At 36.3% G+C, this 18,129-nt stretch overlaps 1 protein-coding gene across 3 annotated transcripts in view; it reads left to right on the top strand.

The window, feature by feature from the left end:
- Positions 1-18,129, top strand: part of LOC146002532 (regulator of G-protein signaling 9-binding protein-like) — a 138,948-nt gene that overhangs the window by 105,989 nt on the left and 14,830 nt on the right. For all 3 annotated transcript variants that reach the window (XM_083140459.1, XM_083140451.1, XM_083140468.1), the window contains exon 3: positions 14,747-14,913. In XM_083140459.1, coding sequence (XP_082996585.1) covers positions 14,747-14,913 — 167 coding nt within the window. The remainder of the gene's footprint in view (positions 1-14,746; positions 14,914-18,129) is intronic.

Genomic DNA, 18,129 nt, shown 5'->3' with positions numbered 1-18,129 from the left:
TATAACTGGTAAAAAACTTCTTTTTGAGTGAATATGTGGAAAAAGTTGGATCAACATACAAGGAAATGCAAATGTGGGTCACTTTCTTAACATGCTGAGAATTCATGATCCTTGTCAAGTATTTATATATTCTATTAAAAAAAACTGATATCTCACAATGACCATTGTCCAAATTTGATGATACCAGGCACATTTTTTATTTGTCTTTTTATTATTTAGCTTTTTGCTTCACTGCATCTGTAGGCTAATTGTGTCAATATGGATGCATTATGATAGATAAAATCGGTAAATTGACACTCGTAAACACACAACACCGAACCTTACACTACCACTAGCTACACTACCACTAGCTACATTGGGCTATATTGTAAATCATTCACAAAACACTTTTTACTTTAATTTAAGAATAATTTATGGAACTTAGTTTCATTAAAAATACATAAAATTTAACCTGTTGTTTCCTTCATTTCAAGAAGTTTTCAATTTTGATAATGGACAAATATGTTACGAAAGCACAAACTTGCATATAAATATTATCATATGTATACGGCAATGTTTCAATAAATAAGGTGACTAGTCATAATCACGTATTCTAATACAGAGAAGGAAGGTAATATGCTTAAAAAGACTATGCTTTAGTTTAGATTAAACATTTCGCCTTTTATGTTGGCATTTTCATCATCTCAATTTCTGTGTAAAATGCATTAAAATCTGTTTCCAGATGACAGTTCAACTCAATACAATTGATACAATACACTGTAATACTCTGCGTAACAACAGTTGTTCTTATTCGATATGGGTATGTACAGAATGCCTTTGGACACCCAAATGGACCAACAAGCCCACACTCCCTTGAAGCATATCACAATAACGAACACTAAATAAATCCACCGAAATTTGATGTATCCAATGCACAGTACTTTTATTTTCCATCTGAATTATTTTCGTATTCCATTTATGCTTAATTTGCAAAGTTAAACGGTTCCGAACTGGCACGTATTATAATGTGCGTACCTTTGTTGTGCAGAGAGAAAGAGAGAGGCTTGCAGCATTGTTAACATCACGTGATGGCAAACAGCTGGCGCGGGAAGACCTTTTGTCTTTCACTCTGTTCGTACACACATTCGCACACACAAATGGCATTTGTGCTGCTACCTGGAATGCATTGCAGGAACTAATTCACACACTCTTGGACACACTGTTTTTGATGAATTTACGATATTTGGGGTACTTTTCAGAATGAGCTGAAAACTACCAGAGCATTATTTCATCATTTTCTAACGATTTTTGGGTCAAATCTCTCCGGGGACGCGAGGCAAGTTCCCCAGTGTGACTTTGGTTCCTCAAATTGTAGGTGGTGTAAGCCTTGTTGTGTGATTTCTTATCTATAACAGTTGGGCTGAAAGGTTCGTAGGCTGACTCATAGATGGCGTTACTAGAATTAAATCCATGTGATTTTTACTTAGTACTAACCTTCAAAAGATACGTGTATAAATTTCACAGCTGCCGGATAATTAGTTCGTGAGATATAGCATTGTGAGTGAAGCAGCTTTTGTTATTGTGAAAAAATTGATAAAAAAAGAATTTCGTGTGTTAATAAAGCATTGCTTTTTGGCGAAAAAAAATACCGTTGAAGCCAAGGCTTGGCTTGATAAACATTACTCGGACTCTGCACCAGGAAAATCAACCGTTGAGAAGTGGTTTGCTAAATTTAAACGAGGAGAAATGAGCATCGAAGACGATGCACGCAGTGGATGCCCCAAAGAGGCTGTTACCGACGAAAACATCAAAAAAGTCCACAAAATAATTTTAAATGATCGTAAAGTGAAGTTGATCGAGATAGCTGAGATTATTACATAGCGTTGTTGGAGCGTTTAAAGGATGAAATCACGAAAAAACGGCCCCATTTGAAGAAGAAAAAAGTGCTGTATCATCAAGACAATGCACCGTGTCACAAATCAATGAAAACGATGGCAAAATTATATGAATTAGACTACGAATTGCTTCCCCATCCGCCATATTCTCCAGATCTGGCCCCCAGTGACTTTTTCCTGTTTGCAGACCTTAAAAGAATGCTCGCTGGAAAGAAATTTAGCACTGATGAAGAGGTAATCGCCGAAACTGAGGCCTATTTTGAGGCTAAAGAGAAATCGTACTATAAAAATGGCATCGAAAAATTGTATGACCGCTATAATCGTTGTATCGCCCTCAAAGGCAACTATATTGAATAATAAAATCGAATTTTGTCAAAAAAAATATTTTTTACTATGTTAGCCTACGAACTTTTCAGCCCAACTGTTACATACACAAGACATACAAAATACGTAGGTTCAAATTGAACAACATAACTTTAATTCCTCGAAGCCATTCACATACATCTTACATATGGTTATTATGACAACCAAGCAATAACATGCTATAAAATACAAATTATTATTCTTCCTTTTATCACGCATCTATCATCTCCTGGAGTCTCTTTTTTGTTTTAAGTGCTGGTCTCACTATATCTATCAGGAGGTCTTCTAAGTATTCGATCTTCTGATTGGTGTGTGCCCAGCATCTGTACTTGGTTGGTTTTGGTTATCTCATCCTTCTGCATCCTCAGGCTGTCTTGCTGGTGTCAATTTGAGGTTTGGATCAGGTAGATCTGTTGATGAGGGGTTTGGTTCACACTCACGTTTTTGTAGCCACCTGTCGTGTACCGTTCGTGTCAATGTGTCGAACAACTGCACTTTATATATTAGGCTGTTGCCAACTCTAGACAATACCATTCCTGGTACATCCTTCGGCGAATTTACCTTCGGGATCTCCACCCAGACTGGATCATTCGTAAGATATGTAAGATAAGTTTTGTCAAGTCTCTTCCTCTCTACTCGTGCCAGCCGTGATCCAAGAAATGGTGGGTGATCCACTGGCCTTTCCCGCTCAGTCATATCTGTTACCATCCACCAGAGTCTTGGTTGAAATCCCAACATGGAAGCAGAAGGCAAACTTTGAGTTTCTCCTAATCTGGAACTTCTCAAAAACAGAAGAACTTCCGCGATCCTCGTGTCCATTTGTAATGAACTTAAATTGGGGTGTTCCAATTCCAATTTTCTGAAATGGTCTTTAACGGTGCAAATATATCTCTCGGCCATTCCGTTACTCGGACTATGGTATTGTGAACAGAAGTTCTGGAAAGTTAGGCTACTGAACGCAGGACCATTATCTGACACAATATTATCTGGTAGACCTAAGTAAGAACAAGACTGTAATATCCAATGTATGGTTTCAGCCGAATCCAGAGAATGAACTGCCCATATGTCAACCCATTTACTGAATGCATCGACTAGAATAAGAAATTTATTTCCTCCGAAGAAAAAGTGGTCTACGTGTATTCTCTCTGCTATGTGTGAAGCTTCTGGCCACTCATTTATAGAGCCTTTTCTTACTTTCCTCCTTTCCGATTGACAAATTTTACAATTATCAACATATTTGTCTGTCCTTGAGCATCTTTGGCCACCAGTATGTTGATGAAGCTGCACTTTTCATAACACGATATGTTGCGTGATTAGAATGCAGTAATGTCATTACCTTTTGACATAAGGTGGGTGGCACAACAATCTTTCCCATCCAGCTAAGCTAATCATAGAAGACGTCGTCGCTCGAAGAAAACACCCATTCCAGATTGAATATCTTCTACTACTACTACTACTACAACAACAACAAAAAAAGTAAAGTGCTCCTCTGTGCTTAGCACTACACCATGAAGGTATATAGGGGGTGTGGGGGTAACGCCCCACACTTTCTTGATCCGGTCGTGAGTGGGGGTGATGTGATCAGCATCATGCCCCTGACTGCCTTTACCCCCCAGGGTTTTTCCCAGGTACCTATGTTATTCGATGCTGGGTGGGTGCCCGGGGCGCTTCCGTACATAATAGGCTACCAGAGTCCTATTTCGACCAACTTCGCTATTTCACGTTCTACTTTATCTTGTAGTACATATGGAACGTCATAGTGTCGTTTAAAAACAGGCGAAGCATTCCTTCTCAAAGGTATATCAACTTTAAATGGTGTAATGGGCTTTGGCAAATCATCATCAAAAACATTAGCGTATTTGCTAGATAATGAATTTACCTATATAGCTCTCCCAGCTCCTCAGTCCTTTCTAAGCCTGGCATATATGTAACAGTCCAGGCTAAGTATTCTCAGATCTTGAGAATTATTCCAAGGCCGTGTCCGAAAGGTGCAAGACCGTACTTGAAGCGAGCATCCTCGGTGTATGGTCTTGGAGTGCGGTCTTCAAGTCGTGGACTGGAAGTGTTGTCTTTCGAATTGCACTTCGACTGCAGCGCCAAATACGATCAGTAGATAAAACTGAGTACTCGTTGTTTTCGCCATTTAAACACTTGTTTTTCACAATAGAAATCACATAGCATTTTCAAATGCTCGTACACATACATTTCCACACATTAGAAGAACTATGACCAACAACTTGCTGGCCAATAACGTATATCTACCTGTGCTGTTCGCTTTCTACTTTAAACAAATGAACAACGAGTGTGGAAACCACGTGACCTAGTTACCAACCATCTGTACTGCACGCTGTGTACTTGCGCCCTTCTGTTCTTGGCGCTTTCGAACTGTACTAGGTGACGTCACTTCCGCCAAGACCAAACTTCAAGTCTGCACTTTGTACCTTTCGGACAGAGCCTTAAGGCTGATGTTATGTACCTATTAATATTATCCGGTCCTGATCAGCATCATGGACTCATTTGATGTATGGCACAAGTTGTCAACCTGCTGAAAATAGCCTTTACGCAGCTCTGTGTCAGACACCATGAAAATATGTAACAGGTACTGTATCCTTGCAATGATTGAGCCAGTTTCAGGGACGAAAGCTACCAAATTCTGCATAGCTGCGTACTCTCTTGAGGATGTATGAATCTCCCAGATGTCCTGCGTCATGTGAAACTAACTTGGTGAATTACAAGGTATTCTTGTTTAAAAAAAACGGCAAAGAAATGTGTTAGTTTTATATGAATCACCCTGTATAAAATAATCCCAAGGATACACTATATCGGCAACACTAAATATCAAAGGTTTAGTGTTTGAAACCTTTCGGAATTCTTTAAAAATGCTATATTTGTGCATGATAATCTATAGAATAGATATTGCTAAATTTCGATATTCTTTTCGGACTGATATAACCAAGATATTATAATTTATTTTATGAAGTTTAAAATATATTTGTCGTTCGTATCCCACAAAGAAATGTATGTGTGTGTGTGTATATGTGTATATATATATATATATATATATATATATATATATATATATATACACATATGTATGTATATGTATGTATGTGTGTGTATGTGTGTATATATAATCTTGTGTAGTAGTAGTTGTGCATTTGTGTTTTATCTTGTGTAGTGGTTGTTATGTGTTTGTATATCTTGTGCAGTAGTTGTGCTGTGTAGTGTTTTTGGGTTTGTCTTGTGTAGTAGTTGTAGTGCCTAGTGTGTTTGTGTTTATTTTGTGTAGTAGTTATGCTGTATAATGTGTTTCTGTTTGTCTTGTGTAGTATCGGTGGTGTGTATGTATGTGTCTTGTGTTGTAGTTGTGCTGTCTAGTATGTTTGTTTTGTCTTGCGTAGTAGTTGTGCTGTCTAATTTGTTTGTGTTTGTCTTGTGTAGTAGTTGTGGTGTGTTTGTGTTTATATTTTCTTGTAGTTGTGATGTGTTTGTGTGTGTCTTGTGTAGTAGTTGTGCTGTCTAATGTGTTTGTGTTTGTCTTGTGTAGTAGTTCCTCCATTCATATTGGGGGTTAGGCGTAGAGCTGACAACTCTGCACTGTAAAAACACATGTCAAGAAACAACAATATAAGGCCATGGATGTTCCCAAGGTAAAATATTCCGGAGGTAAAATAGTCCCCCGTTCGGATCTCCGGGTGGGGACTACTTTGGGAGGTCTCTGGACTAAGGATAAGATCTACGTTAGGAAGAAGGATATTAAATTAGGCACCTGGAATGTTCTGAGCCTTTACCGGCCTGGGGCATTTCAGTGTACAGTTAATGAGATAGTTAAGTATAAATTAGATGTAGTAGCTGTCCAGGAAGTTAGGTGGCCAGGAGAAGGGAATTGTAAAACTAAAAATTATACTTTTTTCTATGGTGGTACTGAAAATCATAATTTTGGAACAGGCTTTTTCATAAATAATAGAATTATCTCGGCTCTTAAAACAGTAGAATTTATTAATGATAGGATATCATATGCAGTTTTACAAGGTAGGTGGTGTAAAATTATTTTAATAAACATACATGCACCAACGGAAGATAAAGATGATAATACTAAAGATGATTTTTATGCAGAGTTAGAACAGGTCTTTGATAAATTTTCTCAGTATGATATGAAAATTCTGTTAGGTGACTGTAATGCACAAATTGGCAAAGAAGAGACATTTAAACCCACGATTGGTAAAGAAAGTCTTCATGAATTAAGTAATGATAATGGTATAAGATTGATTACTTTTGCAACCTCAAAGAATTTAATTGTGAAAAGTACCACTTTTAAACATAAAGATATCCATAAATATACCTGGTCTTCTCCAGATGGTAAAACTCACAATCAGATAGATCATATTCTCATTGATAAGAGAAGGCATACTAGTATAATTGACGTTCGTACACATAGAGGTGCTGACTGTGCTAGTGACCATTATTTAGTAATTGCTAAATTAAGAGAAAGACTCTCAGTGATAAATCATAAGCAACAAAATCTAAAAGTTCTAAAATTTGATACAGGAAAGTTTACTGATGAAAGAATTAAGAAAGATTACCAAATTAAACTGTCAAATAGATTTGATGTTTTGCAGGATTTAAATGATGATGAAAATATAAATGAAACAGACGTAAATAAGAATTGGGAGCACATACGTAATGCAATAGAATCAGCAGCTAAAGAAAGTATAGGATACCATAAACCGAGAAAAACTAAGCCATGGTTTGATAATGAATGTCATAATCTAATAGAAATAAGAAATCAGGCTAGACTTAGGTGGTTAAATAACTCTGATGATACAAATCTAAACAATTATAATAGAATAAAGCGAGAAGTTAACCGCACGTTTAGAAGTAAAAAAAGAGATTACTTGAAAACCAAAATTAACGAAATTGAAACAAACAGCAAAAATAAAAATATCAGAGATTTATATAAAGGTGTAAATGAATTTAGAAAGGGGTGGCAACCTAAAGTAAACTTGATAAAAGATAAAGACGGTGATTTTCTAGCTGACCCAAGTGATATTCTAAATAGATGGAAGAACTACTTTAATGACCTTTTAAATGTCCATGTAGGAGATAAATCAGAAGTGAATGAAGTACACACAGCAGAACCTTTAGTTCCAGAACCCAACTTGACTGAAGTTAAAGATGCTATTAAAAGGCTAAAGAATAACAAAGCACCTAGCATTGATTTAATACCAGCTGAGTTAATTAAATATGGTGGAAATTCATTAATGTATCAAATTCATAAATTAATCTGTTTAATATGGAATAAAGAAGAAATCCCTCAACAGTGGAAAGAATCCATAATTGTTCCTGTGTTTAAAAAAGGTGATAAAATGAACTGCAATAATTACCGTGGAATTTCTCTACTCTCAACAACATATAAAATATTATCTAACATTCTTTTAACAAGACTAACCCCATATGCTAATGAAATTATAGGTGATTATCAATGTGGATTTAAACGTAACAGATCAACTACAGATCAAATTTTTCACATCAGACAGACACTTGAAAAAAAGTGGGAATATAATCAAAATGTCCATCAGCTATTCATTGATTTCAAAAAAGCATATGATTCAGTCAAAAGAGATAAACTATATAATATATTAGTTGAGTTTGGAATACCTAAGAAGCTTGTTAGTATGATAAAAGTATGCACCAGTGAAACAGAAAGTAAAATTCGTGTGGGTATTAATATGTCTGACAAATTTACAATTCATGATGGGTTAAAACAAGGAGATGCATTATCTCCATTGCTCTTTAATTTTGCCTTAGAATATGCTGTTAGGAAGGTAAAAGAAACTAAAGAAGGACTAAAATTAAATGGTGTGACTCAGTTGTTAGCATATGCAGATGATGTAGACTTACTGGGGGATGATGTGAATACAATTAAGAATAATGCTAAAATATTTTTCAAAACTGCTAAAGAGATAGGTTTGGAAGTTAACAAAGAGAAAACTAAATATATGCTTACAGGCCGAAACCAAGTGTTAGGTAATAATCAAAATCTAATTATTGATAACAACTCGTTTGAACCAGTTTCCAAATTCAAGTACTTAGGAGTAATATTAACAAATGAAAATTATATTAAAGAGGAAATAAAAAGTAGGCTTAATTCAGGAAATGCATGTTACTTCTCTCTTCATAAACTTTTGTCTTCTCGTTTAATATCTAAGAAACTGAAAGTTAAAATATACAAAACAGTAATTTTGCCTGTAGTATTATATGCATGTGAAACTTGGTCCCTTACATTGAAAGAGGAACATAAATTGAGAGTATTTGAAAATAAGATCCTTAGAAAAATCTTTGGACCTAAAAGGGATGAGGAGACAGGTGAGTGGAGAAGGTTACATAATTTAGAACTACATAATTTGTATTCATGTCCAGATATTATTAGAATAATTAAATCAAGAAGACTTAGGTGGGCAGGTCATGTGGAACGAATGGGAGAGGAACGAGGAGTTTACAGGATTCTTGTTGGGAAACCTGATGGTAAGAGACCTGTAGGAAGGCCAAGACGAAGATGGAGGGACAACGTTGAGATGGACCTAAGGGAAATCGGTAGGGATGGAAAAGAGTATATAGAACTTGCTCAAAATAGGGAAACATGGAAGGCCTGTGTTGCTGCAGCCATGAACCTTCGGGTTTAAGAAGGCTAGAGAGTTAGTTAGTTAGTTAGTTAGAAAGTTTTTAATATTAAAAGCAAAATCTTAATCAATCCCATTCGAGACAATATTATTATGTTGATTTAATAATCTAATGATTGGAGAATTTTGATGGAATTTTGTGTTTGATTTATTGCAGTAAAATGGTTGTCTTGCTCTTAATACCTTATAATTGACGTTAAAGTTTATCAACTGTAAAAGATTTTCGCACTCAAGTATACCATTAATAAGTTTGTATAGGAATATATGGTCAGCCGTATCGCGTCTTCGTTGAAGTGTATCACATGAGAATTCATTTAGTAATTTAACATAGGAGATGCGATCTGAATATGAAGATCTCTTATATTTTTTGTAGTAAATATGGCGTAAAAATTTATTCTGAACTTTTTCAATTTTATTGATATGGCATGACATATATGGGTTCCATACTGTACTCCCGTATTCTAATTTGCTCGTACAAGATCATTAAATAAATATACTAAAGAGTTGATATTAAATAATCTTTGGAGTTTCTTAAAACAAAACCAAGTATTTTATAAGAGTCGTTAACTACTTTTTCAATATGATTACCAAAGGTGAGTTTGTTGTTTAACCATATTCCTAAATCCTTGGTAATGCTTTTTCTACTTAGAGAATTACTGTTAATTATATATTTGTGAGTGTATCTTATATGTCGTCGAGCAAAAGAAAGTACAAAGCCTTTATTGACATTAAAAGAAAGCTTATTTGTTTGTGACCAAACGTAACAATTATTTAAATCGGATTGGAGAACTAGACAGCCAGTCTCATGATTTACTCTCTTGTATATTTTTACATCATCGGCAAACAATAAGCACTTGGAGTATTTAATGAAGCTGTATTGCTAATGTAATCTTCCTTTCATTTCATATTTATATTCTAATGTGACCAATTTTTCACGAGAAATTAATCTGAATAAAAAAGTCAATAATATTAAATATCTCGAGGCGCAAGGTCATGTGCGGTGGCACGCGTCGCACACCCCTGACGGCGGCCCTGGTGCATTGTTTATTTGTGGCCCCTGTGACTCTGTTGCATTGAGAGCCCATTTTCAGAGTAATTACACGTTCAATATTCATATGCAAATCCATCACTAAGCAGAGATAGGATCTACCGAGGTCAGAGAGCATGTCGACACGTGCAGAGGACAGGGTCCATTATTCCAGGAGCTTAAACATTACAAATATAAATTACTGTATTTAAGAATAAGTTTCTTTCAGATTTATTAAACAACTAATGATGTAGCCCACAATTAACAATAACTTAAATCAATTAACAAATCGAACTATTATCCTCTCATTTACAATTAATTACAAATCAAGTATCAATAACCAATTTCATGAGTAATACGTAATTATAGCAAATTCATTATGTAGATATTAATCCCATTTATCATAAATTTATAATCCCAATGCCTAACCATGGGAGCGAATAATGAGTAGGTCAGTAAAGAAGAGAAATATTGAAAGGATTTACCTAAGTAATCAAATACAAGATATGTAAATTTATTAAAATCACATAAGTCTTAAATTAAAAGGAATCTAATGCAAATTAAAATAAATCCAATCTAACAAACTTTTCAATTCTAGACAAATTCATCATTCCCGTTGTTTCAGTGTGTCCCCCCGCTTGACGATTAGATACCTCAAGACTCGGCATGGTCGACTATGCCAACCAATCAGGGTGTAGCACAACGTTACTCAGTGGTACCAACTCAATTTGTGGACATAGGGTAATTATAAAAGTGAATAGCATTCACGTGATATTATTTATTTAACATACTTAATGTAGATGAAACCATAAAATATACGGTTGTATCTTTTTTGTCTTTTACGAAAAATTTTAATCCTGTCTTATTCTTTTTAAACCAGCCTGTTTATAGGCCGTTTTCTTAAAATAATTTTTATGCTATTAATTTGCAAGATTTGTTCAAAATGAATTTGCAGGAAAAAATACGGAACAAATTTCTGTGCATTAAAATAGCAAAGGACAAAATGAGAATATTCCAATCTTTTTTTCCAGCTTATTTTGTTCTACCTAACAGAAATTCTTCATTCTGACTCAGTATACATGACGATAGGAACAGTGACATCTATCGAGTGAAATTGTAAAAATACAGAGGACATGAATTTCAGTTGTAATGTTCTTAGAGATTTTGGAGGAAACGAAAGGAAAAACGCCCTCTGAAAACTCCCTCATTCATCATTTTCCAGTTGTTCTATGTCCCTTTCTGCTGTCTTCGTATGTTGTAGATAGTTTTTTTTGACAGGGACAACGCGTTGGATGTATCTGTCCTTTCTTTTATTCTCGCAACAATATGTTCTCGTCTTTGTAGCCTTCCTACAATACCGATTGTCACAATGGGTTGGAGACTTACACTGCGAGGGTTTTTGCAATGTTTCTTTTCTATCCTTCTCCCTCTCCCCTACTCTAATAAATTTTCACTTCAAAGACATATCCCTGGTTCCTCTTTGTGCGAATCACGTAGGTGTCAGTATGGTCACACTTTGTCACTCCCGGGGTCGAATGTCGAATGACGGTCGATACACTTAGCAGCAAAAGTGATTCTGCATCGACATCCAAAATTGCTAGTAAATATTGCGACTTGCATACCATTTCAGGATATAATTGTTTTCGACTTTCGTCGAAAATTTTCCTGTCCACGCCCCTTTATTCTTTCATCGTACAATGTCCAGCAGAAGTAACACCCGTTTTTACCGTAGTGTACTATAAGGTGCATATAACAACTGACGTGTTGTTTTAGTAACCTTTGGATTCCGAGTTTCATGAAGTAAAATGGCCCATAAACTGCATTGGAGTGGCCGGCTCGATCCCCGGACCAAACTACGCCCGAATGTTTTTGGAGTGTCCTTATAGATATTGTGTACAAGAGCAAACTCCGCAACGTTGATGAATTGAAAGACAGCGTTATGGAAAATTTGCTGACATTACCGTCGAATTATGTCGTAAGACTTGCTATGGTTAATGTCTCGTGCGAGATGGGCAGCATTTTGTCGTAAAATATCGTATTAAGTGCCTCAGTGTGGTGTTATTATATGATTATGATTCTTCTATAAGAAATCTGCACAATTCTGATCCTGTAATACAATATTTGCTTAGACTACCAGCTCATGAAAAACATTACTTATGCTGGTCTCTGTATTTGTCTCTTTCCTCTCTCTTTCAACGTATCTTTGTTAACTTCTCTAGTTTTTAATCTTTTAAACCATTTTTTAAATTGTTTGAACTGTGATGAACAACTTAACTTCTTGGTACTATAAATATAGTTTGATTAGAAGCAACAGAACTATATTTTTATAATACTTATAAAAAGAAAACCCTAAACGATTGTTTTGCTTGCAACACTCAATAACAATGCCATCAGAACATTACAATAACATTTCACACAGGGAAACAATTTTATGAAGAGAGATAAGAGAGAGGAAAGCTCTCGTAACATAATGGAAGTGGCTCTGTCGGGAATCTGGATCTGAGAGAAGAGTACGACTGTGGCGTCATCTGTACGCAGCCGAATGAAACAAAGACTTTCTTTTACCGTGTCTAACTGATCGTTGTTGTTGAAGTTGAGAGGCTAAACTACATTTATTATTACTTAACACCTTCTGTCTAGTACGGACAGGAACAACAGAGAGTAGAATTTCTGCCGTGAAATAATGTAGTAAGTTAAATTTTAATTTGGAACATACTAATCCTTAACACATTAATCCAATACAACGATAATTTAACAATAATAGTAATAACAATTAAATTCAATTAATCTTGGCTACATTTTTTCAAATACCCCAAAAATTATAAATGTGATAACCAATAGGGTAAGGTGACCAAATTTCGTAACTTAATTTCATGTGATAATTTCGTTACCTAAGTGTAAAGAAAATAAGCTGTTAAGGTGTTCATATAAGTTGTACATATGTTTATTACTGTATCTCTGTAAGTTTTATTTTAAACTGAAATAAAATATCTGTTGTATTTTGTATTCATATACAAATTTTGGGTATCAAAGAAAAGTTGCCTAAATTCGGATAGAGTTACTAATTATAAAGTGTAACTTCCAGCTCTCAATAGAAACAAAAATAGACATTCACACTGACTTACATTAAGCCACTGCATTCCAACAATCTTCTGTGATTATGACATGGTAATTTTACTACATAACTATAAAAGTATAAGTCTATTTTATGCTCATATAGGCTAGTCGGTACTGGGCCTACAGTTGTAAAATGTAATCCGAATCATTGTGTAAAGGGCTTCTAACGTGATCTCTTGATTACAAGGCAGCAGTGTTGTCCACTTCCCTATAGACAGGACTCACCACTCGAATTTCGTAATTTTAATGGACAATTTATTCGCGTATTCACCAAGGTGTTCTAGATTCGATTCGCATTTCAATGGCTCGTTGCAGATCTGGCCGACTTAGACATATTGGATGTTAATATTATAACAAATGTTCAGTTAATTTTAGAGTAAAGGTTAAAATAACAATAATCTTAAATTAACATAGCGGAAGACCCTTAAAATAAGCATATCTACTAATCAGGCCCGAAAGTACTTGATGATTCTGACTCTGGTGCCGTTAATCTCTATTGAAGTTCAAAGATAAACTTCCGTTAACCTGTCGTTTTTTATAAACCGATAACGTGTCACCGAATACAGACAACTCTATGCTGTCCTTTAGAATGCAAGTCAACCTAGAAAAGCAATAAAACATTTAGCATATCAGCTTGATTTGGCTGTTGTCTAGATATAAACGGTGTGTTTTCGTGACCTGGAATCAAACTGGCTGGGTGGATGGCGACTGACCAAAGAACCAATATGAAATGAGGAACTCCGGTCCGATAACGTGTCATTAAAAATTTATAAACCAAAAGTAGTTGGGGCTGCCTGTGACAGTGAAATAAAACAAATGAAAGATGTGGCTTGTACGGACATTACTATAGTGTATCGTATCACTCTACGACGAAAACGTTACAATAGTTGTTCAGAATGGCGGCCCCAACGTCGATACAGACATGACAACGTCGCAAGAAGCTCTGTCGCCAGACTCCATCCAACCTGCCAGTTTGATTGAAGGTCACGGAAACGCCCTGTATGTAATCGAAAATAGGCTTATGTAGCCACGAAACTATTACTATTATCTAGACAACAGTGAAAGCAAACCAAACGAAGATTCAAGTGAATACTCTAGAGCAGTGGTTCCCAAAGTGTGCGCCGCGAAATGTTCCAATATGAGATGATATGATTGTTCCAAATATGTGCTTCTTTAGTGATTTTTACACATAAAATGTTTCTGAATTTGAAATATGTGTTTATTTTTTAACACAAGGAAAGCAACATAACTACATTAAGTGATCGTTGCAAGTGTTAGATAGATCTACATTCTTAATTGGGTGACGCGGAAACATCTTGAAACGCTAAGGGGGCCGTGAAACGAAAAAACTTTGGGAACCTCTTCTCTAGAGGGAATTTTAAGCATTCGTAATTTTTAAGAATTTGAAACATCATTGCGGTTTTTCTAAAGGAAATTTCGAAAACGGCCCAGAGGTCCGGCCGAGCCTTAACTGTCGTTACCCCATCGTTAATCTTCCGTTAAGAAAAAACCTGTGGTAGGTACAAAACACACATCCATCCTCTCAAGGACTTTGTGCGTCCTTCTCCGTTATTTTGGCAAAGTTCCAGCATCGTTTGACCTCCCCGTCTGTTTTTGCACTTTTCTCTTTGTTTAGAAGGTGAAAGCCATTTATTCTTCTCTTATTCTCTTTCCTTTTTTTACAGCTTCTGAAAGACCTCAACCGAGAGATTTCCAACCACCACAACCTTGCTCTGGCGCTAGGTGGCAGCAGCGACTGCGATCAACTAAGAGACGAGCTGAAACGAGCTAGAAGAAAAGCACAGGAGATCGTGAAGCAAACAAGAATGAAGCTTATACCTTACTTGCAAGAGTAAGTAAATTTCCCTTATTTTCTTCTCGTTTCATCTAAAAGCATTAATTCTTTCCGACTTTCCAAGACATAACTTCGGTTTCTACTAGGTAAGACGTCTCTAAACACAGAGCTCAAAAAAATTGTATCTATTGTGTAACTTAACAGATGGGGATTGAATTTTCGTGACGATTTTTTTGGTTTATAAAATTTCAAGATGTACAATCAAAATACTATTTCTAATTTCTCTGCTGGTATAGCAGATAAGTAGGTTTTAAGACTTGTAAATACTTTTCTCACATGCACAGAATACAGTAAACTTACCAATCATTCATCATCAGCTTGCTTCTTGACATGTTAGCGAGAAGGATAACAATTACTTTCGTCCACAATTTTTGTTAGGTTAGGTGATTAGGTTCCCCCACCATTCGAATGCAGTTGTTGAGATGTCTATCTGTCGGTCTGTTTATGAACCTGTTTTTAATCGCCTTCATGTTCGAAAAAGAAAATCCAGCCATGCGCGTAACTCGGTGCATAACTTTGGGAGCGGGCAAAATCAAACTCTGGACTTGGGGGTGGGGCAGAATCAAACTTGGGACTTAACCTTCTGGGTCGGAATCAAATTTGGGACTTATCTTTCTGGAGCAGAATCAAATTTGGGACTTAACATTCAGGGGCAGAATCAAACTTGGGACTTAACATTCAGGGGCAGAATCAAACTTGGGACTTAACTTTCTGGGGCAGAATCAAATTTGGGACTTAACTTTCTGGAGCAGAATCAAACTTGGGACTTAACATTCAGGGGCAGAATCAAACTTGGGACTTAACATTCAGGGGCAGAATCAAACTTGGGACTTAACTTTCTGGGGCAGAATCAAATTTGGGACTTAACTTTCTGGAGCAGAATCAAACTTGGGACTTAACCTTCAGGGGCAGAATCAAACTTGGGACTTAACCTTCAGGGGCAGAATCAAGTTTGGGACTTAACCTTCAGGGGCAGAATCAAGCTTGGGACTTAACTTTCTGGATCACAATCAAACTTGGGACTTAACATTCAGGGGCAGAATCAAACTTGGGACTTAACATTCAGGGGCAGAATCAAACTTGGGACTTAACTTTCTGGGGCAGAATCAAACTTGGAACTTAAATTTCTGGGGCAGAATCAAACTTGGGACTTATCCTCTGGGGCAGGATCAAACTTGGGACTAAACTCTCTGGGGCAGAATCAAACTTTGGACTTGCGAGGGCAGAATAGACAAGTTTTTCATCGCAAAAAAAGTCCCGAACTATTTCGATAAATAACTTACACTTGCACAATCATAAAAAATACTCTTCAATACTTTGCTTTTCAGATCCTAGGAAGATAACAAAAGTATCCTTAATTTTTAAATTTAGTAACTTTAATATCTTGGGGAACAAGTTCTTCCTCTTTCCACCGTCAAGTTATGCCTGTGCCCACACAAGTAAGTAGAACTGAACAATGCCTTAGCTTGTACACAACTAGAATCGAAACAGGATAGTTTGATTAACAACACGCTAAGTTGCACAATGACAAATCACTTCGAAAAGCTGTGAGCGTCATTTCCGGTACAGGACCGTTGTCTTCAAAATGCTGCCTTGAAATCAAGAGGTCCCGGGCTTGATACCTGGTGGAGGCTCATAGTGGTTCGGATCCCACTTTAAACTGTAGGTCCAGTCCCAATTAGCCTTGGGTATAAAGTGGACTTAAAACACCAACTCAATCAATCAATCTTCAAAATGCTGCGTGATACAAGTTGAAAATTCCTTATTATTGGTGTCCAAAACATGCAATGCGATGAACTGCGCCAGAAGTCCAATTTTCCTTGATTCTTGAAAGGCAAAGAAAAAGGTAGCCCTGTGCGTGGGCACACGTGCCATGAAGGCACATAGGGTGATGTTGAGGTGTAGAGCTCCACATATTCTTGATCTCAGCCGTAGATGGGATGATGTGTTCAGCATCATGTCCTTCCACCTTTGCAAACTAGCGTTGGCCCCAGGCACCTATTTAAGAGGCTGGGTTGACTTCAGAGCAGCGCAGAAACTGGGAAATGACTGGAATAAATCATGGCCACATAAAAGGACTGCTTTAACCCCATTAAAAGGTCGAAGGATTGCTTTAACCCTATCAAAAGGTCGAAGGATTGCTTTAACCCTATCAAAAGTTCGAAGGATTGCTTTAACCCTATTAAAAGGTCGAAGGATTGCTTTAACCCTATTAAAAGGTCGAATGATTGCTTTAACCCTATTAAAAGTTCGAAGGATTGCTTTAACCCTATTAAAAGGTCCAATGATTGCTTTAACCCTATTAAAAGGTCGAAGGATTGCTTTAACCCTATTGAAAGGTAGAATTATTGCTTTAACCCTATTGAAAGGTCGAACGATTGCTTTAACCCTATCAAAAGGTCGAAGGACTGCTTTAACCCTATTAAAAGTTCGAGGGATTGCTTTAACCATATTAAAAGGTCGAATGATTGCTATAACCCTATTAAAAGTTCGAAGGATTGCTTTAACCCTATTAAAAGGTCGAATGATTGCTTTAACCGTATTAAAAGGTCGAAGGACTGTTTTAACCCTATTAAAAGGTCGAACGATTGCTTTAACCCTATCAAAAGGTCGAAGGATTGCTTTAACCCTATTGAAAGGTCGAATGATTGCTATAACCCTATTAAAAGTTCGAAGGATTTCTTTAACCCTATTAAAAGGTCGAATTATTGCTTTAACCATATTAAAAGTTCGAAGGATTGCTTTAACCCTATTAAAAGGTCGAATGATTGCTTTAACCCTATTAAAAGTTCAAAGGATTGCTTTAACCCTATCAAAAGTTCGAATGATTGCTTTAACCGTATTAAAAGGTCGAAGGATTGCTTTAACCCTATTGAAAGGTAGAATTATTGCTTTAACCCTATTGAAAGGTCGAACGATTGCTTTAACCCTATCAAAAGGTCGAAGGACTGCTTTAACCATATTAAAAGTTCGAGGGATTGCTTTAACCATATTGAAAGGTCGAATGATTGCTATAACCCTATTAAAAGTTCGAAGGATTGCTTTAACCCTATTAAAAGGTCGAAGGATTGTTTTAACCGTATTAAAAGGTCGAAGGACTGCTTTAACCCTATTGAAAGGTCGAACGATTGCTTTAACCCTATCAAAAGGTCGAAGGATTGCTTTAACCCTATTAAAAGATCGAACGATTGCTTTAACTCTATCAAAAGGTCG

This window comes from Lepisma saccharinum, chromosome 1, assembly GCF_977018435.1.
Source record: "Lepisma saccharinum chromosome 1, izLepSacc3.1, whole genome shotgun sequence".
Classification (NCBI taxonomy): Eukaryota; Metazoa; Arthropoda; class Insecta; order Zygentoma; family Lepismatidae; genus Lepisma; species Lepisma saccharinum.
Note: the sequence above shows the minus strand (reverse complement) of the source record. Positions and strands in the feature narration are given on the sequence as shown.